This window comes from Lynx rufus, unplaced genomic scaffold, assembly GCF_022079265.1.
Source record: "Lynx rufus isolate CCGP_SWC_20201006 ecotype Redwood Valley unplaced genomic scaffold, mLynRuf1.p SCAF_7, whole genome shotgun sequence".
In the NCBI taxonomy this organism is placed as follows: Eukaryota; Metazoa; Chordata; class Mammalia; order Carnivora; family Felidae; genus Lynx; species Lynx rufus.
Window position 1 is genome coordinate 10,055,508 of NW_025814889.1, and position 24,080 is coordinate 10,079,587.

At 44.4% G+C, this 24,080-nt stretch overlaps 1 protein-coding gene across 6 annotated transcripts in view; it reads left to right on the top strand.

Moving 5' to 3' along the window:
- The first annotated feature begins 238 nt into the window (after positions 1-238).
- The window catches only part of CELF2 (CUGBP Elav-like family member 2), a 308,512-nt gene continuing 284,670 nt past the window's right edge, over positions 239-24,080 (top strand). For all 6 annotated transcript variants that reach the window (XM_047065058.1, XM_047065059.1, XM_047065057.1 and 3 more), the window contains exon 1: positions 239-312. In XM_047065058.1, the coding sequence (XP_046921014.1) occupies positions 239-312 (74 nt within the window). The remainder of the gene's footprint in view (positions 313-24,080) is intronic.

The following is a 24,080-nucleotide window of genomic DNA, read 5'->3' on the forward strand; positions in this document are numbered from 1 at the left end:
GGGCGCGGAGCTCCGCCTCCGCTCGCCGCACCTGGCGCTCCGCAGACCGTCGCCGGGGCGCTGGATTTCGGAGGGGATTGGCGGAGAGCGGGAGGGGAGAGAATGTGACAAGTGCCGGCTCGGGCGGCCGCCGGGAGGCCGCGCGCACCTGTCCCTGCCCATCTCGCGCCGCCCGCGGCCGCTCGGACGCGCGCACAGCCGCCCCCCGCCGCCCGAGCGCAGAGCGCGCGCCGAGAACATGACTTCTGCCTTCAAGCTGGATTTCCTCCCGGACATGATGGTCGAGGGCCGCCTGCTAGTTCCCGACAGAATGTGAGTGCAGCCCCGGGGGGCACGCGCGGCCGCTCTCCCCGCGCCCCCGGCCGGGCGGCTGCCGCCAGGTCTCGCTCCCGGAGCCCCCGAGGAGGGCGAGGGCGGCCGGCGGCTGCGGCTCGGCCGCCTCCCCCGGGTTTGTGAGCCGGCGCTGGACGCGGGGAGCGGGGCGAGTGTCCGGACGTGCCGCGCCGGGCGGTGCGGGGAGCGGGGTCGGGGCGGGGACCGGGACCCGGACCGGGGTCGGGGCGTGGGTTTCAGGCGGCGGCCGGCGAGCGGGGGACCAGGTGGGGACCGGCGAGCCCGACGCGGAGTCCTGGGGTCCGGGCGTGGGGTCCGGTCGGCGGGGCGCGGCGTCCCGGGGCGGGGTGCGCGCGTGCACGCTCGTGTCATTTGAAATGCGGGTCTGGTGGAGCTCTCGTGGCCCATTTAAAGATCCCTTCTTACCATATTGCCCGCTCCTCTGACTTACATTTGCAAAGACTCTTCGCCGGCGGTGGGAGAAGTGGAAGGAGAGGAGAGAAGAGGAAAAAAAACGGGGGGGTGGGGGAGAGGGGGGGTAATTATAAAGCGTTAAAATAGCCCGGTGTACTCTATTGCAGAAATTAGAGGTAATTTTTACGTAATCATGGTGGTTCGTCTGATGTGCAGTCTATAATTTAATAATTAATGTGGTTCTGGTTGTTTTACACGTCGCCAAACTAGGGTGGAGAGTTTATTGGGAGAAGTACGGAGCTGGGATTTCTGAGGAAAGGAAAGTATATCTAATTTTTCTCTGGCTCGTTAGTCTCGATAGGAAAGTTTCTTCTATCAGCTCGGGCGCTATCGAGTCAATAGCATCCACTTGTATTTCAGGCGTGTTACGAAAAAGAAACCTAAAAGGATTGCCAGAAGCGGGTCTGAAAGGTCTGTGTCCATTTTAGACTTGGAATGTACAAAATTGTCTCTGATCGGGCAAGAATTCTGCCAGTGAATCTAGGCTACAAGTAATCTAGTGAAAAAACGACGGTTATCCTTGCTAAGAGTACATATAAAATGTTTCCTATTCTACCCGCTCTACGACTTCACATCCATATTCTTTCTGGCACCTTATGTACCCTTTGCAGTTTTTAGACCATTCACAGCTTTCTGATCCATCTCTCTGGCAGCTCGCTTTCCCCTACGGTGCTAGATTCATTTGCTAGCATGTTAAATGTTATGAGTGAAGAGATTTTTGAGAAGTTCCACGGTGGCCAATTATTTGAGCCCCTAGGATTAAAAAAACAAAAGTGGGGGGGGGGGGAGGGCGGCTGATAGAATCTGTTAAGTGCGAATTGTCCTTCCAGTCGATATGAAGAATGTTAACTTGCTTGTACACACGATCAGGTTCATTGTCCCAACTAAGACAATCAGATAACGTAAATTAAAATATTGAATTTCCTTTTGGCAATTTTCTCTGGGAAATTAATCTTGATTAGTAACATTCCCGTGATACTTGTTTTACAAGATCTCTGTCCTGTCCCCCTTAAAATATACGTGTGTGTGGATATATAATACTTGTTTGTGCATTTGCTATTGAAAGTTTTGTGGTTTCTGCTCTCCGGAGGAGGAGCGTCGGGAGGAAGAAGTGGCTTGATCATGATTGAGTTTTCAGTCACCTGCTACTTAGGTGACCAGAAAATCTCCATCTAATGAATGCTCTGTGAATTTAATGTGTTAATGGTCTCCGAAAGATGCTGTCTCTTGTCAGTTAAATTATGAATTATGAAAGTTTAATTTGTCTTTTTCGTTTGGTGGATGAATGTGGCTTTTTCAAACTGTTTGCTCTGAATAGAGCCTTTGTATCTCAGCCATGGAGTCTCCTATGCAAACCCTGGTATAACTTACTACCCCCACTTCTCTTCCAGATGCTAGTTATTTCCCAATGATATCCTTTGGAATCAGACCCCCATTGTTTTCAGTGCTTGCCAACTCTTGCTTAATTGAACTTTTTAAAAAAAAATAAAAATAGAGGATTTGTAAATAATTTGTTTCCAAGATAACTATTATGTCCTCTTAGCCCTAAGAGTACTGTAGCATGTTTTCCAAAATAGTTTGTAATTAACTCACATTGGAGACTATCCTTGGGGAACAGAGGTGTGTGGGAGGGCGTGTGACAAGCTGAAAATGCTTGAAGCTCACCTAGCACTGTGTCTTATTGCCATATGCATGCGGTTGAGAAGATAGCCGTGCAGATTTATTGTTTTCGGGACTGGTTGTCACATATGGTATATTGCCATTTGGACTAAATTGCAGGCGGCTGAATATTGGCCTATTCCTAAAAGGGACCTAAATAAAGCATAGGGGCTTTTCTGGTGTTGATTTTCTAAAGCAGTAGGACATATTTTCAATGGCATTCTCCCACAAGAATATATTACATAAGTTTGCAAGATGTAATATGTTTGAGTCCTCAAGGCAGATGAACAAATAGCTTTTGAGATGAATTATTATGCTTGATGGCCCCACGAGCCATCCAGTGTTTAAAGAGCCCAGATCATTTAAGGCTCTGCAGTGGCTCTGAATTGTTGGGACATATGCTTCAAAGTCTTGGCGTTTTAAGCCTTCAGTATCCAAACTGTAAATGGAAATAGACCTTTTAAATAATCTTAACTACTGACGTTTTGTTGTCTTTATGCTACTGTAGAATATCGATTGCAACAAAGCGTAATGAAGGTAGAGTAGGAACTGATTTCAAAAATTCTATTTTAAGCTTGGGCAGTCGGTTTGGGATGGGTGTGGGGATGAGGGTTTTCCTTTGTTTAACCTTTTCAATGATCACATATGCGTTCAGGGGTTTTAGATGCTTTTCAATTTTTAAACAGAAGAATCTAAGAAATCACGTCTTAGAAATGAGAAATTGCAGGTGGAAAAAAATCTATAAATGCAGCTTTAAAATTATTCCGATTTGTGATGTTAGAATAAGACATCAAGAAACAAATTAAAATGAAATCTTATTCCCCCCACCCACCCACATTCAGTAAGTAACCTTGTTGGAAATGAGAAAAGTTATCCTGAGTGTAAATTCATCAGTTTGGTGAATTCACCATTTTTGTTCATTAGGTCCTCCCGAGTTAAGATAGCTGGAAAAATGTCAGTGTCCAGTTAAACTGAAAGTGGGGGGGGGGGGTCTAGGGGCTTTCACCGCTCAAGTTGAAAGGGGCTTTAGAGACCATCTGGACAGACCTCGTTTTATAGATGAAGAAACTATCGTAGGGGGCAGCGTGACCACTTCCGGAAGGCGTCGTAATTACTGTTTTCTCCCTTTCCCTCAAATGATGAAAACGTGAGTCATTAATGGAATACCTACTGTGTACCAAGGCACTTTATATACCTGTCTCTAACCTTAGCAATAGATCTGCTGGGGGCGGGTTATACCCATTTTACAGGTCATGTTTAAAGGTGTTGTATGCTGCCCATGCCTCATAGGCAGTGAACAGCAAAGCTGGGGTTGGCTTGTGCGTGTGTTACATAAATGCAAGTTCACGTGCTGATGGGGAGAGAAGAGAGAACTGTGGATTAAATATATGACGTAGATTTTTACCAGAAATCCAAAATTATGCCACATGAGAATGGTTGAGCATTATAGGAAACATGTGTGACTCGTTCAGAGTTGACTTTCTAATTTGATTCAGATTCACACTATTATCCATATATTCATTAAAGAGAATATATTTTAATTAAAAATATTTTCTGGTTTACAAGGTACCAGTAAGATAAAGATGGGATTTGAAGTATATTCAGAAAATGCCATTACCAGTAATAAAATACAGCAATAACTGGGACTTAGCACCTGATTCTTTGATCATCATGCAAGGAATTAGAGAAGATTCTGCAAAAAGGGTTATGCATATGGATTTTTAAGGAAAATTTTTAAAGTCTACTTTCAAGTGGGATTTTTCAGTGAGCAATACATACTTTAGTATCAGCTGCTTCCTGAGAACAAAAACTCCTCCCATATTGACATTTTGGAACACTAATGTTATCTTTGATCTGGGTTAGAGGTATTATGTTAATTGTTAAGTATTGCTGTTTAATTGTAATTTGCTGGATTGAGATTACTCTGGAATCTGTTGATGAGACACCGTGAACTGGGGGGAACAAGAACCTTGCGAGACAAGATAAAAAAGGAGATAAGATTTTCCGATATGAACCTAGTAATTAAGATTTCATGGGATCATTTAGGATGTTTCCACCTCAGAGCAGTTCTCACCCTCCCCCCTCCCCCAACAGCTGTAACAACAGTATATTTGGCCTCTGATAAAAGACTGCAATCTCCCTCCTTTTTTTTTTTAACATAAATCTGCAAACTTTTCATTTCTCCTTACCACCCTCCTTTGTGGTTTTGTTGCTTCTAAACTAAATGCTCATTCAAGACAGGTACTGTTGTGGCATGCAGAACCATCTGCTGAACTTGAGTGTTCTGTAGCCAGCACGGGGCACGATCTAGCTCTTGTGCCAAAATTCGGGGTAGTGCTCATTTGTTGAGGCTGATATATGTAGACTTGTCCACAGCCCTGAACGTCACTGTCGCACATTCTCAGTCATCCTCACGACTGTTGAACAATACTGTAAGCATCCTCTGTCTGATTTGCATTCCACTGGAAAACCTGATATTTTCAACACGTTACAAGGAGCTAAATTAATAAGCCATTGACGCGGCATACTTCCTGGGCCGAACTTCATCCAAACTTCAGTCTTTATTTCCCACTTAGAGTATTAATACCAGAGGGGTTCTGTTTTTGGGGTTTTTTTGCGTGTTTTTTTTTTGTTTTGTTTTGTTTTTTTTTTGGTTTGGTTTTTTTCAGAGGCTCACATTTTTGCTTTTTGTTTGCAGATTAGGACACCAGAAGGAGTCAGCTGTTTGTTTGGTGGAATAGGTGTGCTAAGCACTGCAGAAGGGAGGGTCTGGAAAGCACTAACGGTTTCCGGTTCATTCACACCAAGAAGTTCCCATGCCCCCGTGTCTGTTTCCACTGTCAGGGAGGGACCGGTAACATAATGGGGCCAGCGTCACTGGCCACTTGTGTGGCAGTGCAGAAAACGTAGTTTTATTTTTCCTTAAGAGAAAGCTCTTGCTAAAGCGAAGAGAAATGGAGCTGCGCATTCCTGGAAAAACCTTTGTGGGAAACAAAAACTAATTAGCGCAGTAAATGTGATGCTCTCAGGTAATTGTAAAATAATTATCCCCCTTTAGCATCATCACTGTGTAATTGTGCCATCCAATATTCTCATGCTCTGAATCTAGATGCGGAGGGAAGGAAACCTCGCTCTCCTCCCGGGGATTTCTTTTTCATTTACTGGGAGCTTTAGTCTCCTTCTAGAAAGGACTTTTAAAGGAAAGGGGGTGACAGGGAGATTTTGAACCACTTCACCCTGGCCATTTGTTCCGAATCGGGACAGAAAATGATGACTCCAACTGGTTTGATAGAAATACAATTCCAGTTACATGGCCGAAATGCCTGGTGAGCATATTTGAGATTTACACGTTCACAGAGCTACACCCGGAGTTTTATGAACGGTCTGTTTTATGAACTGCAGATTGTATATTATGTTCAGATACTGAGAGTGATACTTTAAAATCAGCTGATCCTTTAAAATGGAATGCTAATAAATATGTAATCCTACGGCTCTCAAAATGACAGATGAGTACAAATTCCGTTTTTGGTTAAATTTTAATTACTCCATTTGAATGAATGCCTCAGAGCCAACTTGCCAGCAAATTATTAGACCCATTTTTTTTTCTTCCTGAAGATTTATGTAAATTAAGTTTAGCCTGTATTTAGACTAAAATATCATTTGGGTTTATTATTACGAAGTTTTCTACCAGACTCATATGGCCTTTTACTTAAGGTCAGGTTTTAAATAAATCTATCCTGAGGAGGACTCAGTTTAAATGATCAGTGCTCCCTTTTGGTCAGCCGAAAGGCAGGAGTCCTACAGACAGATGACCAGATCATGAGATTCCTTTAATAGTAACAGTGCCTTAAAATGGGGTTAGGGGGAATGTTTAGATATTAAGTCTTTTTTTTTTTGTTAATGTTCATTTATTTTTGAGAGAGAGACAGTACACATAAGGGGGGGGGGCAGAGAGGATCTGTCAGCACAGAGCCCCATGCGGGCTTGAATTCACAAACCATGAGATCATGACCTCAGCCGAAGTCAGAAGCTTAACCAACTGAGCCACCCAGGTGCCCCTGATTTTAAGTCTTAATAATTGAAGAAGTCAAAGAGGTTTGTGTCCTCGGTAAGGGGAGGTTCTGCTCACACCTTTGTTAGAACTGTGGACATCAAGTTCCCCCAACCCACTAGCTGCTTTGTCTGACATTTATAGGCTCCAGTAGTCTCAAGATCGCCCACTTTCACAGATGACGGTGGTGACTCCTCAGAGGGAATGCAGTTAATTTCAGCTGATTGATTGGACATTTTGACATAACTTTTGGACAGCTTAAAAGCATTTTGGGGGGAGGGGTACCATGGGAGAGTCACGAGTTCTCTCATAGTAGGATCTGAAGTTTATGATTTTGTGCTGAAATGCTTAATTTTTATACTTTTTTTGTAAAGACAGTTCGTAGTTTGACCTAGGCTCGTTTTTTTTTATTTTTATTTTTTTTACATTTTATTTATTTTTGATAAAGACAGAGCACAAGTGAGGGAGGGGCAGAGAGAGAAGGAGACACAGAATCCAAAGCAGGCTCCAGGCTCCGAGCTATCAGCACAGAGCCCGGCGCAGGGCTCAAACTCACAAACCGCAAGATCATGACCTGAGCCAAAGTCGGATGCTTAACCGACTGAGCCACCCAGGCACACAAGCTCATTAAATTTTAAGGTGGCATTTTTATATCCTTTTCCATGAATTGTGTCTCCGTTTCTCCTGTCTCTCCCCATAGCTTAGAAAGTTGTGCCCCACTTATCTGCCAAAAATAAAATCAGCTGGTCCTTTCATAAGTTAAGAGAGCAAAATAGCGTTCTTCACTTGGCTGTGGTCAGTAGGCATAAAATGTGTGTGTGTGTGTGTGTGTTCACATGAGTACATATATGCACGTGTGTATGTGTGTGAAAGTACATGTACATGACAAACTACCTCATTGGGCATTAAGTCTTTACTTTCTTGAAATATCTGCCCCTTAGTGGTCTTTGGGTGTAACAGTTCTGAAATTGTTATGACACAGCCTGTGTTTACAGATTATTATCTTCATAACTGAAAACTGTAAGATTTAGAAAAGTTTAGCATCTTGACCAAAGACGTATTCAAATCAGGTCTCAAGACAGTGTTCTGACTCTTCGGCCCAGAACCCCCAAGTTTCTGTTAAAGGTAAGGGAAAAAAGCCCCTCCTGATGGTGCTGTCACCTCTCACTGAGTAGAAAGCTGAGGGTTGAGTGGTCCTTTCTGTCCTTGCTGCAAAGTCCCTGGACCTGGGGGCCCCCTCCTGTGGCTCCGTTGTCATCAACATGTCACTCCCATCAGGATCTTCTAGGTTTGAAGTAGGAAGAAAGGCTCCTCGCAGAGCGATCTGGACAGTAGGCCCTAAGTGGTATTTTCTTGGGTGGTCCCAGCTGGTACTGGCCAGACCACATTACGTCCCTTACCTCGTGCCTCTTGGCCCCTGCCCCCCCCTCTTCATTGACGCACGTCATTATCCATGCCTTGCTGTCCTTGTTGTACAGAGCCCTTGAAATTTCCATGGTGCCTAAAAGGGAGTTCAGCACCTTACCAGGACATCTTCAGAAGGTTAACCTTAGAGCAGATGTGGGGACCTACGAGGGGGGAGAGTAAACTGACGTAAACCATCTGAAACCCACACATGCGCTCCTGCACCCACTTGGTTTCTCTCTGCATCTCCTGAGTAAGACGTTGGGTCGAGTAGGTAGAGCAAGTAATGTGGAAACCTGACATCCCCTTTGTTCCTTGAAAACCTTAGGGGAGTGATAAAGGCAAAGATAAGGTGAAAAGGCAGGAGGAGGGAAGACTTGGGGAGAAGACTAAGGTATATTCATGTAGTCAGGCTGCTTTGTTTGGCTCTCCACTCCTGATTCTTTGCGCCCGCTCATTTCCTCTGGTCCTAAACAGGATAGCTGTTTCTGAGTTTGCTTCCTGCCTTCCTTAGGCTTTCCCGATTGATATCTTCTTGGCTCTTGTATTTGAATCTTCTCTAGGCCCATTTAATTAGGCCCTTCCCGAAGAGTTCTCCTCCGTGTGAAGAGAAGGGGCCACGTGTGTCCACAACACATCTCTCCCAACGGGAGCCTTGACGGGAGGGCAGCGTGGAAAGCCCTCGGCCGTCACTTGTAGTCAACTCCTACAACCAGAGTAGCTGCGCGTTTCTGTGCACGGAGCTGTATTTTGTCTTCATACGTTACAGAAGGGGTGTTGAGTTTTCTGGGCGAGCAGAAGGGGAGCGTATTTCAGAACGATTAACTTTACTGATGCCATTGTCTCGGGCGGTGGCTATATTTGGATGCTCGGCAGCTGTGTCTGCTTGCTCAGAATCGTCACCAGGAGGCTTCCAACTGCAATTACTCCCTTCCGTCCATGCTGGTGACCTCTTTCCTCGTGACTCCCGTTGTCCACGCAGCCATCTCTCTTGGGTGTCAGGATTTAAAGGCTACACGCCAGTTCTTAGAAAGCCTGCGTGCTGGTTACCACCACTGGTGCCTCTGCCAGGCACGTCTGTTTTACATGCTGACGCTACCTGTCAGGATTCTCTCTTTTCACAAAAAGCCACGTTTTCCCGACTCCTTTTCCCTCTTTCTCTCTCTCTCTCCTTTTACTGCCTTTTTTCTTACTCTTAGATGTCAAAGGGTCGCCTCCAATATCTGCTTTCTTTCTTCCTGTCCTGTATTCACGAGGGCAGTCCTGAACAGGTGCTCCTTCACTCCTGGTCCTGCGAGTCCCCTTAAGAAGCACTCTGTTGGAGTGGAGACCAAGCAAAGCACTCTGTGTCTCTTTCCTGAATGGAGCCTGGCCACAGAATTCACTTTTCTCCAGAGAAGAGTTCAGGAAACCTTATTCTTCATACAGGAACCATGTTAATGCCGTGAGGCGTGTGTGGGTTTAAATTGTTTGTTAGAAATAACTTCCTGTTAGATTGTTTCTGCTCGTCAGGGACGTTTGCCCTGCCTTGGGTCCTGCATTGGGTCCTGCTTGGGCGTAGTAGGACGGGATCACTAGGGATGTTGCTACAGGGTTGGAGGTTGCTCTTCAAGACTAAAGACCCTTTACTAAACAGCAGTCTGAAGCCTTCCCCTGGCTTGTCTTCTGGTTTGTTCCATGCCCACTTAAGGTCTTGGCTGACTTGTCAAGATTCCTCATCTAGAAAATAAGGATAATAAGATATGCTCCTTACCTGTCCCACAGAATTACTGTGAGGCTAACGTTGGGAAAGGAATGACAACCTAAATATTTTATTAGCTTCATGGTACTTAAAACTGACCACAAGTTCACCTCCATTTCCTGGGAGAGTCAAGTACAGTGAAACCTCATTACAATTGACCGGTTAATGTTTTCTCCCTCAGAACATTCGTGCTTTAAAGTCTCAGCCAAAGACCCATAAAGCAGTATTGCTCCCATATAAACTTCCAGAAAATGCTCAGTCCCCAGGACAACATTATAAAGACTGATTTTTTTTTTCTCTCCCTTTTCTGCATGATGATTGAGAAATGAAATGCAGTTCGTCTTCCAACTGTGAACTCGTGGTCCGACCTTCCATTCTGGGATAGGGTTGAAGCAAAAAGCAATATCTTCATCCAATATCCCCTTATGCGCTTTCTGGGGGAAAAAAAAAGCCCATCTCTACACCAGCTGAAATAGATTTTGATTTTCTTATGGGGAGAGAATCAACTGCACAATACGCAGGCTGGTTCCCGATAATGGGACTCCTAGCCCTAGCAGAAAACCCAGCCATTGGGAAAACAATTTGGGTGATGTGAATATGGAGAGGGACTATGGTGCACACTGGTACCTAATTCCTCTTTAGGTGTTCAGGCCACAGAGTGCCTAGAGAACACAGAAGGAGAGTCACTGAGGGAGGAAAAGACTTGGAGAGGGAATCAGGGATTTTTATGAGGTGGCACAGTGGGTATAGGGTGTGTATTCGGGTGGTGCCCAACAGCAGGAGGCGTCACAGTGACTCTGGTCTGTGCGTTGATAAACAGGCACTTCTCCCAACATAGCTGAATGAGTCCTTGACGTCCTAAGAGACTAGAGCTGCCTCAGCTAGGGTGAAGATTTGCTCCTAATGTTGTACGTTGCTTGATTGCTTGAGATCACATGTATTCAGGTTCAGTTGGGAAGCCTATACAGCCTGCCGGCGTGCGTGGGTTGAAGGGTGTTGTCAGTGATGGGCCAGGGGAACACTCAGCACCCGCTCCGGCTGAGAGAATGATGTTGACTGCGGATCTCCAGGTCACTAGCGTGACCGCCAAAGCTAAGCATCCCCTTCCTTGCGGAACAGACCGCTTGGCATTAGGGTGAACGTCGTCACCCTGATGCAGTGGGAGCACTGTCCCATCAGAGATGACTGCTGGTCCTGAGCTTGTTGGGAAGGGAAAACTAGGCCTGTGGCCCAAAGCTGGCAAAGCCTTTGGAGAAGGGGCCAGCCATGCACATACTGCAAACATTCCTGGACAGATTGATCGGTACTCTGCAATCGGCTCATTTTATCATCACAGTATCAAAGAAGTCCAATTAACTTGTAGGCAGCCTTTCAGCTGGGCCAAGATTTTGTTCCAGTAGTTATAAAAAGTGACCAAGATTGGACCATGGTCAGCCTCAGAAGCCACGTGGTGGCCTTTATCTTGCTCCTGTGTCTTTTTTTTTTTTTTCAGGTCTAGTCAGAACATGATACTTTTGATTCAGTTTGGGATTTCTAGTTGTCTGTTCAATAAAATAATGATGTCTGCCCAGAAGCCAAAAAAATGTTCTCTCATGTCAACAAAGCTATAATTCTTGGACAAATAAATACTCCTTTTTAAATGTTTTTCTCCTGATTACGGACGCTTTAAAGAACGCTACCTTCCTTCCTGAGTGTACTTTGTGAAATTTTTTATGATAGTAGCCGAGGATACCCTGGAGGCCAGCCATTAGGCTAAGGAATTTATATAAAATATCAATAATCTTCAGAAAAATTTTGCAAGATTAAGCTGTATCGTTCCTGTTTTGCAAACAAGAAAGAGGTTTGGGGGAAGGGGGATGGTATTCCTCTGTTTCCAAGTGCTTGTTTACAAAGCCTGAGGTCTTTCTCTCAGGCCACCTTGCATTTTGGTCCAGGAGGCTGTCTTTGCCTGTTGAGGGATTCTTAGACACTTCTAGGACCATAAGTACGCTGAATTTCTGGTTACTTTGGTGACTTGGCAGCTGATGATGCGGGTTCCGAGGATGAAGTACAATTTCTTCGCTGTGACCCAGTAATAATCTGCTTTTTATGTGCTTTTTCACATAAATTGCTTGTTCTTGATTTTATTTCATAGCGAGACCGATTTCTGAGTCTAGAAGGCAAGTGTGTTGTGAGCGATGTCAGTAGAAAGGGGCACCATAGCAATGTCAAGATCTCTTAATGCCTCAGATTCTCACTTACTGCAGAGATAAAGAAGCAGTTAACATTGAATGTTAAGGCGGGTCCTTGTTCTTCATTCGAGATAGCCATATATTTCATGAAGAGGTTTCTCGTGAGGACTTCATTAGGCACCTGGCCTTCCCCCTGTGTACTTCCAACTTCTTAATCTTTACATCTAATTCAGATGAACACTTGGCCTTTCTCAGGGGCGCCTTGAGCCCAGAGCAGGCCGCCTTGTGAATTAGGAAAAGGCTCTCAGGTGGTATTCAATCTCTCCTGTCCCCCTCAGTTGGTGACTTTTTGCAGAATCCTTTCTATGCTACATGTAGGTTTATCCCTCCATAAGTGGGCCAAGTAAGTAGGCAGTAGCATAAGGGAGTCCCTGAACAAATGGACTGACAGTTGTGACCACCTTGAACACGGTGTCCCATCCATTTCAAGTGTCTGTAAATTTTGGCCCTCTTTGTAGCTTTTTGCTCAAGTGTCTAAACATTTGAGGGGACTCTGGATTTTCAGCAAATGGTAGATAGCTGTTTCATGACCACATACCCAATGTAAAGGAAGGGATACGGACAGGTTCGAGGAGAATTCGTGCATGGGCTGGTCTAACCCTCAAACCATTTCATATCGAGTATGAGCTTGTCGACGTGCCTTCACTCTTGGCAGGAGACAAGCATCGTAACCTAAGAGGATGTGATTTGAGTGGAGTTTTCATACCCCGTGTGCTTATTGTATTCTTGCTACTGATGCAAACATTATCTATAATTACATTTTCAAGTGACTGAAAATTGCAGGCTTTGTTGAACAAAAATACAGCCAAAGAATGGAATGTATACCCACTCCACCCTCATTATAAGGCTTTCAGAAATCAGACTATAAGGCCCAATACCATGGCTCTCAACTGCGCGATATCAGCTCCGTTCTCCGATGTTTGAACACTTTGTCAAAATGCTAGGTTCCCAAGGATGATCACATAATTGGAAGAAAATGCTACTACTCTTTGAGCACTTGGTTCGCTCCATTGTCACCTAAGTCACAGTGGCACCTCCTCTCACGAACGCTCTATATCCAGATGTAAAATGAGGAACCACAGTTGGATTTCGATCCACGCTTGAATGGGCCACTTTGAGAGAGTTGGTTGAGATACAGACACTGTTGCCTTCCCGCAGCAGTTCCATTCCATCGCTGTCACATTATGTTTTCTGATGACGTCGTTGCTCTGTTTATCGTTACTGTTTTGAAGGTATTACATTTGTCATTTATGTGATAGTTCAGAATGTCACAACTCCCTCTCCAGACCCTAGTAGAGTTCAAATTCGACAAGAACCTGAAGAAAAGTCATGGTGAAGCTTTAATCCACAGTAGAAGCAGAACCAACACTTGACTGAGGTTGCTCAGAAAACCCACAGACTGTTCCTGATTCTTTTTAATGTTGGTTTATTTTTGAGAGAGAGAGAGCGCACAAGCGGGAGAGGGGCAGAGAGAAGGGGACAGAGGATCTAAAGCAGGCTCTGAGCTGACAGCAGAGAGCCTGACGTGGGGCTCGAACTCACCCTTATGATCATGACTGAGCCAAAGTCAGACACTCAGCCGACTGAGCCACCCAGCTGCCCCAGACTGTTCCTGGTTCTATCAGGCCCCGCCCTGACAGGACAGAAATGTCATCGAAGAAGTATTTATCAGGTCATAATTAAATTGTGAATAGTTGAAATCTGTTGAGCTCTAGTGTGTACTTGGTGAATTGGATGTTCCTTCCTAACATAAATTATAAACTCTTAAGGTGTGTTGGGTTTTGAATAGACCACCTTATATATCACGTGAAAGTAACTAACTGTGTTCAGTATTTTTAACATTCATAGAGTTGAAATCAACTCTGGTTTCCAAGTAAAATGCTTTCTGTGGAATACAGTACATCAACAAGCGTTGTGGGTTTTTATTTTATCTTTAAATGGATTGTTGCAGCTTTTGAAGCAAGGCCTCTGTGAGGTGTAGCCAGTCTCCATAATATAATTGCCCAGTTGCAAGGTATAAATGAGGGCAACTCAATTTGTGTATTTCATAAATTCCCTCTGTGAGTTACAAATAACCTTCTCTTATGTTCAGGGCTCTTTTTTGACAGGTTATGTGTTTATGTCTCTAAATACCTGGGCTTTTGATAGCTTGGGTTCTTAACCAATCAGCAAAACTTACTTTAGGAAATGTAATTAGCCCAGAACCAAAGTAAATTAGCTCTTAAAGTTATCTGATTCTCGAGGTTTCTTGTTGGCCCCTACAATAGTGAATTGATTCCACGGCAGTGCGGTAAATTCAGTGAAAGTCAGAAAGAGCACGGCAGTTTTCTGGTTTGAACCACAGATTGAATAGTTAAAATTAAGTTGGACAGCTGAGGAGTTTAGGATTTATGAGTCACAGCTGACCTATTATTTGGCTGAATCGATCAGTTTGTTTGTCATGTGGAAACCACCTAAACATTTTCTGATTTTCTGAACTGAAATCTGTTTCGGTTTTTTGTTTTTTCTCTAAACTGCATCTCCTTGAACAAGAGTTCTGCCTTAATCATCATTCTCAACAAAAATATTTGAAGTCTCATAATGGACTGGATGGTTGCTGCCTGTTCCGCGTGTAACAGAATTTTATAAAGTGTTGCCAGCAATTCCTCCATTTGGTTACTTGAGCTTTATTCATCACTGTTGACTTTCTTTGGGGAAACACTGGTTTAAAGAAAGAGGGATCTGCACAATTGTGTTGTTATGGGCAAATAAAGGATTTTCTTATTGGGAAATAAGAATGTTACTGTTCTATCTTTCTGACGACCTTCATTCTTCATCTTGTAGATCACATTGGATCAGTAATGTAATACTTGCTCACCAGTTTTTTTTTTTGTTTTTGTTTTTTTTTTGCTTTATCTGGATCCTTCCTAGAGTTCTCAACAATCATATTTCACGTGTTCCTTACTACCAAGAACCCAGGAGAGAAAATATGGTTTCTCGGTGGAAGTGTTCATGTACATTAGCACTTTCATGATCTTGGCCATTTGGATTGTAGAATCCGGGTAGTGTGAGAGATGGGGGGAAATCAGCATTAATTATTAAAACCTGTGCTCTTGTAGTTCTTTCTCATCTAAAACAGCTGCCAGAGCATAGCAGTGCCCTATTCCATGAGTCAGATTGGATCTAGTGTGATCCACAGAATGCATTGTGCAAGATCTCACCTATAACTCTACCCTTTTGCTCCCTGAGCTTCCTTTAGATGTGCTCTTTAATTTACACTAGATCTGGAATCTTGAGGACAAGTGGGCACAGAGAATGAAAATAAGCCGATGGGATAACAGCCACTTAACTGGCATTCCATATCGGACCTCAAGCTCCTTGCCATGCACCTGGTGCTCAAGTTGCAGGGAGTAGGTGTCCTGGTTAGCTGGGATGCTCCCAGTTCATACCAGTTGTCATGCAGTCATCATTATCGTCCCTCTTTCAGCCTAAAAAGTGTCCCAAGTTTGGATGATAAAATATGTGGTCTTCTCGCATCTGATCCTGTGTCACTAGCCCTCCTTCAATATAGCACAAACGTATTCGCCGGCTTTTAAAAGTCTGTACATAGGACTAACCCAAACCTTCCCACAAAAAGGGTTATTCCTGCTTTTAAGCGTTCAGGAAAAGGAATTTCTAGCCTTTCTTTCTCTGACCCATTCCCATACTTAAATCCTCCTGGATAGAAAATTGAAGAAATTTCACAAAAGCAAATGTAACAAAACTTAACAAAAGCTTATTCTGCGTTTCATGTGTGTGCACCCTGCCGGCCACTTCGAGACATGCTGTCTCGGTAACTTCTGTGTCTTTCTGACCTGAATCTCACGTACCGCGCTTGCCTGGCTGCAGCCTTGTCTGAACACCCTTCCCACCGCCCAGGGTTTCAGCATCGGAGGACCCTGAGGCCCACTATTTCAGGGCAACCTTTCCATTCAATTCAGTTACACTCATGAAACAACAGTACCTCGTTCTGAAAGCTCAAGTAGGAAGCTCAGTTTCTTCTGCTGACTTTCAACTGGAGCATGACCAGAGCGAGAAAATGATCTGATGGTCCTGCCTTTGTGTGTGACCACACTGCCCTTTGTGAAAGAGTAACAGGAGAGCCCAGCCTAGGTATGATGACACCGGGGAGCCCAGGTATATTTTTGAGTTCTAATCTCAGCGATGCTTTTGCATTCTTCAGTACTAACTGCTCTTTCTCATTCAGTGCTGGGATTTCAGAGGATTTGTGAAGTAGGTGTGTTTAAAATCGATTTCCTGATTTTTACATTTATACCCAGCTGTTTGTTATTCAGTTCAGCCATCAGCATCTGAGTCTCAATGGACCATGTAATGTGCAGCTGTAGCCAGATGTAACGCTTCTGTTCCCTATATGTTTCTGTTAGAAGCTTCGAGAGGCAGGCTAAAGACTGCTGATAACTGTGTTGCCTGCATTAATTTACCCTCTGGAGCTACACAAATTCTGCTTGGCAATTTTATTTCATGACCAACAAGCAGAGCAGTGTTTGCGATCTCCATGCCTGGTAGTAGTGTTGACACTGTATATATCAAGTATATCTGCATTGATATGAAAGGTACTTGTACAGCTAATTCAAACCGCGGGAAGCTGTCTGATCTGCATGCATAAACACTCAGGAAGCAAGGTTGTACTTAAGAAACATCAGCCAGGATTCACATCAAACCTTGGCCTAGATTAAAATAGGTTCATAAACTAGTCTCTTGAACTGAGCGTTTCTTAGAGAAAATAATTTTAGGATCACTTCTCTTCAGTCTGTAGTCAACCCTTGTTTCTAATTTGCATTTATTATTCAAATCTGTGTTTCCTTTTGTATTTGTGTTATGTATCTTTGTTTAGAGGCTACAGCTTCTACTAAATTTAATTACTTCCCTTCGAGGCTTTAAATTGAGGGCAGCTTCTATTAATTGTTAATTACTCTCCCCTGTCATTTGCACAGCAAAGGTACAGTTACTAATTGAGGGTCTGTTCTGTGCGATGACAAGAGGCTTCTTCAGCCTCAATATTTACCTTTCTTTGGGGACCAATTTTTATTTCTCTAATCTTATCTTTTATTAAACATAAAAGTAGACGTTCTGGTGATACATTGGCCATTCCTGTGATCCAGTGTTGTCCTATATCCCAGAAGAATAAATGGGAATCGTATTTGGCTCTGTGCTGCCATCTGGTGGTGTGTTGGTCTCTTGTAGCCCCCTAAGACCAATTCCGGATGGGAACATGGTACCCTTGGGTCTGTTCCTTGGCTAGTTTGACCCTGAAGTCCTCTCTGGGGATTTAAAATGAACCTCATTCCTCACTGGTGGCTGAGGGAAGCGTCAGTATGGCTCGGTGTTTTTTATGCCGTTACGTATTCACTGCATGTCTTCTAGGTATTTGGCAAAATGCCTGTCTCCTTGGTATTCCTCACTTGACCTCTGTGGCATATGGTTCTTTTTACTTTCCTGATGCTTCTTCAGGCCTCTCACCCCCAAACTCCCCACACCCGATTCTTCTTGCCCTCTTGACTGTGGGCATCTCGCATGACTCACTCTTTGGCTTCAGCTTGTTATTCTCAACCTTCTCTTTCTTAGAAAGCTTATATCCTCAACTACCCTCCCTAGCCTGATGGGGGTCAGTGGAAGCTGGGTCTCCCCATTTCATCTGTCCATTTTATGTGGGTGTCTTTTTGTGAGCTGTGTTCTGCCTCAGTAGCCTGGGCTTGCTGTCAGTCACGGGAGGTGGTGGATGGAGCCTGTCTGCTCAGCGGTGGCTGCTTCCGGAGTGTTCTTAAGTTGGCCACGGTCCCATTCCAAGAATTTATTAAGAGCATTATGAATCCCACAAAGGGTTTTGTAATTTACTGAAAGAATAGCAAGAGTTGTTTCTTCATCTGTTTGTTACACTCAGTACTTCACAAGATGAAGTTCCCTCCCATCCCAGCTTGGGCTGTTTCTTACTGACATTTCCAGTCTCCATTTTGGAATGGATTTGCCATGATACTTGGCTTTCATGTCACAATGTGCTTCTGGTCCATAGCCCTAGAACTTTTAATTTTTTAAAAAATCATAAAGGTAGAGAGCAAAAAAAAAAAATCAAGATACAGGTTGGGTTAATGAGGTATGTATAAGTATAAAACCTTAGATCCCTCGTTATTAGGCTTATGGCAAAACCAAAGTAATTTTAGTTTGTGATTTTTACTGGATGTTGTAAAAATGCCCCATGGCACCTCCAGGTAGGTAGCCACGCTGAATTATAAGTCTGCCTCCTCTGACAGTAGTAATGGGCAGGGGAGCCCCAGCATATGTGGGCAATGCTGTGTCCCTCCGTCCCTGGAGGTGGCTCCCCATGAGAGGGCCAAGCCACACCAGCAAGAGGGTACACGTCAGCCTCATTTGAGAAATGAGGTCTCTGTTCCCCACCTGTGTGCGGGCTTCTAGTTGAGTCCTCTTGCATATGCCCTCTGACCCACATTCTTTTTTTTTTAATTTTTTTAACTTTATTCATTTATCCTTGAGAGAGAGAGAGACAGAATCCAAAGCAGGCTTCAGGCTCTGAGCTGTCAGCATAGAGCCTGATGCAGGGCTCGAACTCACAAACATAGAGATCACGACCTGAGCCAAAGTCGGATGCTCAACCGACTGAGCCACCCAGGCACCCCCCCCTCTGACCTACGTTCTTAAGAGAAGAATGACTCTCTTCTTAGAATGCATCAGAGGTGGTTGTCGCTGTGTTACATCACCAGGGCATGCAGGAGTGTGTGGTGTGTGAAATGGAAGAGCCTTTCTAACTGTAGTGCTTATTAACTTACTGATACAGGATGGTTGTCCGCTTAGGCAAGGTGTGAACAGTCCTATTAGAGAATAATCACTCTTCGACCAAAATGCACCAAAAGAGTAGTAGTTATGGTGCAGGGACAGTGGGAATTCGGACAGGATTTCTGTAATCAATCTAATATCATGCACTACACAGCTCGAAAAATGAATTCTGGAGTGAAACTTACAATATCCATTGTAGCACTGATTTCGTACGTATTACACCTAAAATTTATGTATTCTACATAAATTACAAATGGAGGGAGGATGAAACACTCTTTCCAAAGGACTACGGTTTTAAAATGTGCTATAACCTTTGTATAAATATCCCACATAAAACCATTTTAATATTTGGAACCCCGTATAAGAGCTTGAAATCACAATAATTATTTTAAATGACACTGGTTGGGTTCACTTTTATTAAAACATTTCTGGCAGTAATGAAACTTCCTTATTAAACATGATTTTGGAATTAAAAATGGAAGCCTTTATAAAATCTTTGAACTGGAGGAGGGGTACGTGGGCCCTTCAGTAGGAAACCAGCTGCATGGCCTCCTCATTCCACATCCCCCACCCCCACCCCAAGGTGACCACTGTGCCTGCGCATGTGCAGGGACACTAAACCACAGTGCGCACCCGTGGCATGTACCGTGGTCATGCAGCATCTTGGGTCCTGGTCACGATCTCCCATTAGACTGCAGGACCCTGAGCACAGAAACCAAGATGAAGTGAGAGCTCTCTGACCACAGCACCTAATGCTCCATATGGCACAGAGAAGGTGCAACCGTGTCAAATCAAAAGAAGAAGGGGGAGGGGCGCCCGGGGGGGCTCAGTCGGTTGAGCGTCCGACTTCAGCCCAGGTCATGATCTCACAGTTCGTGAGTTCAAGCCCCACGTCAGGCTCTGTGCTGACAGCTCAGAGCCTGGAGCCTGCTTCAGATTCAGATTCTGTGTCTCCCTCTCTCTCTGCCCCATCTCCACTCATGCTCTGTCTCTCTCTGTCTTAAAAATAAAACATTAAAAAAATTAAAAAAAAAAAAAAAAAGAAAACGGGGGAAAAGTCGAGAACTCCAGTGCTGAGTATTGAAATGACCTGAGCACATGGCGCTCCTACCACCTGCCAGGATGTGGGACGTAAAGACAAAGAGTGTGTCGTGGGACCAAACACCAGCACTTCCTGAGATCTCTGCATTCCAGCTGTGGGGACAGGGAGCTCTGGGGTCACAAGGAGCGCTGACGGTGCCCCGGGACACCACCTGAGGGCCTAGGCTGTAGGCTTAATTATGTACCCCAAGAGACACGACTTTGCATATTCCGTGCTTGCCTACATACACGTTTTGTTCCTCGCGGAAGCTTCGTGAGCTCCTCAGTGCACATTATTGAAGAGGAAATTTGAGTCCCAGGTTTATTTTTGAAGCTTTCTTGAAAGCCACTCATTGGAAGGTAAATGTTAAATGTGCTTCATAACGTTCATCATTGCAGTGAGAACTTGCACATATCAGTTTTGCAGGCTAGTTTCATTACAAAATGAGGAATAATTATATATCTCTTTCAGTTTACACTTTTATGCCAGTGCTCCTGAAGGAGACCCTGGGCCCAAGGCAATTCAACTATGCAGATACATTTTTTTAAATTCCTGGTGACTTTGGGACATGTGGTATATGTCGAGTGGCCGAGGCGGGGAGGACAGAAGGATTATTTTCTTTGTTACGCTTCCATCATGCTACCATTACTGTGTCATTTCTGAAAGGATTTCAAAACCATTCTAGGGATGGAGAACAGAATGTGTTGGGGGCATGTATTTGGGCTGTTACACAGTTTTAATTGAAGATTTCCCATCTTCAGAGCTCAGGGTCTCTTAGGAAAGTGGCAGATTTAGAAAAACTTTATAATTTTCATGTCATTGACGATGGGACCATGAGATTCCAAAGAAAGCCAGCCCAAGAGGAAGTGAAAGCCCACGCCAGAGCAGGGCAGAAGGAAATGGCAGTATTCGTGTATCTGGCCACATTTTCACGGTGTGGCCTGTGTGATTTGCCTCCAGCAACATGGAGATAGTACAGAATAAGCACTCACAAGACTGAGATGCTGTTTTGGAGACGATCTAAAATAGGCTGTCTGTTATATAAACACACTGACTTCTGTGTAGTACTTGATAAGACCTTAATCTGCTATAACAACATTTTCACGTATAATAAATTGCATCATAGAACGCAAGGAACAATGGTTTATGGAAACTTTAAAGGTGTAATTAGACGGAATTTTAGTCACGGGGCGGTAGAACCCTGAGCTGCCAGGAAAACTCTGTCTTATGCTGTATTTCCTATGTAGTAATTTATTTCGTTTCCATTATTTGTCATTCTGGTCTGGCTGGTGTCTCCCTTTACCCTGTTTAATGATCTTAATTGTTTTTCTTGGTTCAGCAAATATTTATTAAATGCTTACTTCTCTGCCAGGGACTATTTTAGGTGCTGGGGGGACCCTGCATCCTCAAAGTTGTATCCCCATTCACAGAAAAGATCATGTTTTACTAGCCTCCTCTTTCGTGATCTCTCTTCCAACCATTTATCTTCTACCTTTTGGGCCCTTCTGTGATCCAGCTGTAGTATGCCTGCTCTTGAGCTCCACCTCTGTAATAGGTTGTGTTAGTGGCTAGTCTTCTGACCTCCTGCCACTAACGGGGTCTTACTCAGTTGGGGGCGGGGGGAGTTGTAACAATTCCCCACAGACCGGGCAGCTTACGCAACATTTATTTCTCATGCTGTAGAGACTGGGAAGTCCAACATCAAGGTACCAGCAGACCTAGTGTCTGGTAAAGCCCCTCTTATTTGTAGATGGCCCCCTTCTTGCTGCGTGTCTCCACAGGACAGAGAAGAGTGAGGGCTCTGGTCTCTTCCTCTTCTTAAAAGGGCACTAATCCCATCAGAGGAGCCCCACCCTCATGACCTCATCTCAACCTAATGACCTCACCAGAGCCTACCTCCAACCATCATCATTTTGACTGCTGGGGCTTCAACATAGGAATTTGGAGAGGGGAGACACATGTTCCATCCATAACAGGTAGTGACATTATAAAGACATAGCAACAGACCCCAAAAGAGAGAGAGAGGAACCACAGTCGCCTGTCCTCCTAAGTAGGACAGAGCCGGGAAGGTGAATAGTGTAATATTAAGACCCACGTGCTATGAGTATCAACATACATTCTTTGGGATTTCCCTTTAAAGCTTGGAGCAGGAGTACTTAACCATGCCAGAGAAAGTTCCCAAACCCTCTCATTTCATGAGAAAATAGCATTAAAATTGCAGATGTAGATGGTATTGAGTGTAAGATTTCATATTAAACATATAACTCTAGAGCACCTGGGTGGCTCTGTTGGTTGAGTGTCTGACTCTTGATTTGGGCTCAGGTCATGATTCCAGGGTCATGGGTTCAAGCCCTGTGTGGGATTCTGCAGTGAACATGGAGACTGCTGTGGGCACTCTGTCTCTTACCCTCTGCCCCTCTTCCCCGCTTCTGCATGCACGCTCGCTCTCTCAAATAATAATTAATAAATCTCCTATTTCTTAGTTTAACACATGTTCAGTTTTTTCTGCTCAATTAAGTTACACAAACTTATCTTGTCTGGGTTTTCCAGACTGTTTTTTTTTTTTTTTTTTTTTTTTTAAGATTACTTTGTATAAAAAGATCTCCCTGGGCCCTTTTCCACAGTGTTTACCCAGTAGGATCTTTGTAACCCTTCCATCAGGACATAACGGTAATCCCTCTGGAGTTGAATGGATCCTGGAGATTTTAAAGTGTGTAAGCTGATCTGTTTAGACATTCACAGTCCTGTTAGTAGGTGTAAAAAGAGTTCTGTTAGGATTATTTGGATTTTCATATCTTTGGATCATACCTAGCACTGGCTTCATGAGATTAGTCTCATTACCCTGTATCTGGATTTTACTAAAATTACATTATGATCTAATCATTGGGACACAGTTGTGGGTACATGGTTAGCAATGGTTAGAATCAGGATAATCTGGAATGTTTGTGATGAATTGTATTTGCCTGATTAGAATTTATTCATAGGACGAACGGGAAAGCTGGGGGCTTAGCACTGGGTTGATACATCAGGAAATTACTAAGAGGTTTGTTTTCTGTTTTGGGGGGGGGGAAGAAAGGACATTTTATATTTATCCCCTTTCTGTTCATTTTTGTTAGCATTCCATAGTAGACCCTATATTTACTTCAGAGCTTTTCAAAGCCTGACAACTTTGCTCTAAGTCACACGACTTTACACCAGGTGCTCGAAGGTTCAAGTTGCTTGGAGGCCAGGGTGGTGGTTGAGGGGGACCTGAACACAGCATTGGCAGGTGTCATGGACGTACCAGCTGACAAGTGACTTCGTCATCCTCTCGACTTGAAAGAGTCATGCTGAGGTTTCTCCCACAGCACATTTCAGCCTGCTTTTCTTTTTCTCTGAGAAACTGGGGGGATCTTTCTTCCCCCTCATATTTTTCTAGCATGTTTGGGTTTGGTTTTTTTTTTTTTAATTTGAGATATAATTCACGTACTGTAAGAGCCACCCTTCTAAAGTGTGCAGGGGTTTGAGTATATTTACAAAGCTCTGCAACCGTCATCACCCCAAAAGTGGACTTGCAGAATACTTTCCTCACCCCCTTCGTTGCCCCCCTCCAGCCCGCCTGCCATTCCCCTAGGCAACCGCTGCCTACGCAAGTGTGGATCGGTGCTGTGTTCCTCTTGACGGCTGAGTATTACTCCACTGTGGGTGGACCCCACCTGATCTCCACCAGCGGATGGGCGTTTAGGTGGTTTTGGCTGTTAAGGCCAACGCCGCTGCGAATATCCCCACACAAGGGTTGGTGCGGATGTGTTTCTGGTAAGGTTTGTGCTTAGGAAGGCCACTGATGAGTCCCGCGGTAATTCAGCGTTTAACTTTTGGGGGAGCTGCTGGACTCTTCTCCACGGTGAGCGGGCCATCTGACTTTCCCACCAGCAGGATGGAATGAGGCTCCGGGTTCTCCGTGTCATCACCAACACCGGTCACGGTCTGTCACCGTGTCTTTCCTCATGTTTGTTTTTGCAGATGAGAAGGGTAGGATACGGAAGGTAAACCCGAGCGTCCCGGACAGAGCCAGGGATAGAATGCGTGTCTCCAGTTGTACCCACCATTCTCTCTGCCGCACTGCCTCAGGGAAAAGTGTGTGCAAAAAAACATGACAGAATAATTGTTGTGGAATCACCTGTTTTTATTGGCCCATCCTAAGAATAGGTGGTTTGTGCCCTCGTTCTCCGTGGTGACCTCTGTTGTGCCTCTCACTCGGCCCTTTCTCCCAGCCGCAGCTTCAGTAGCCAACTGTCC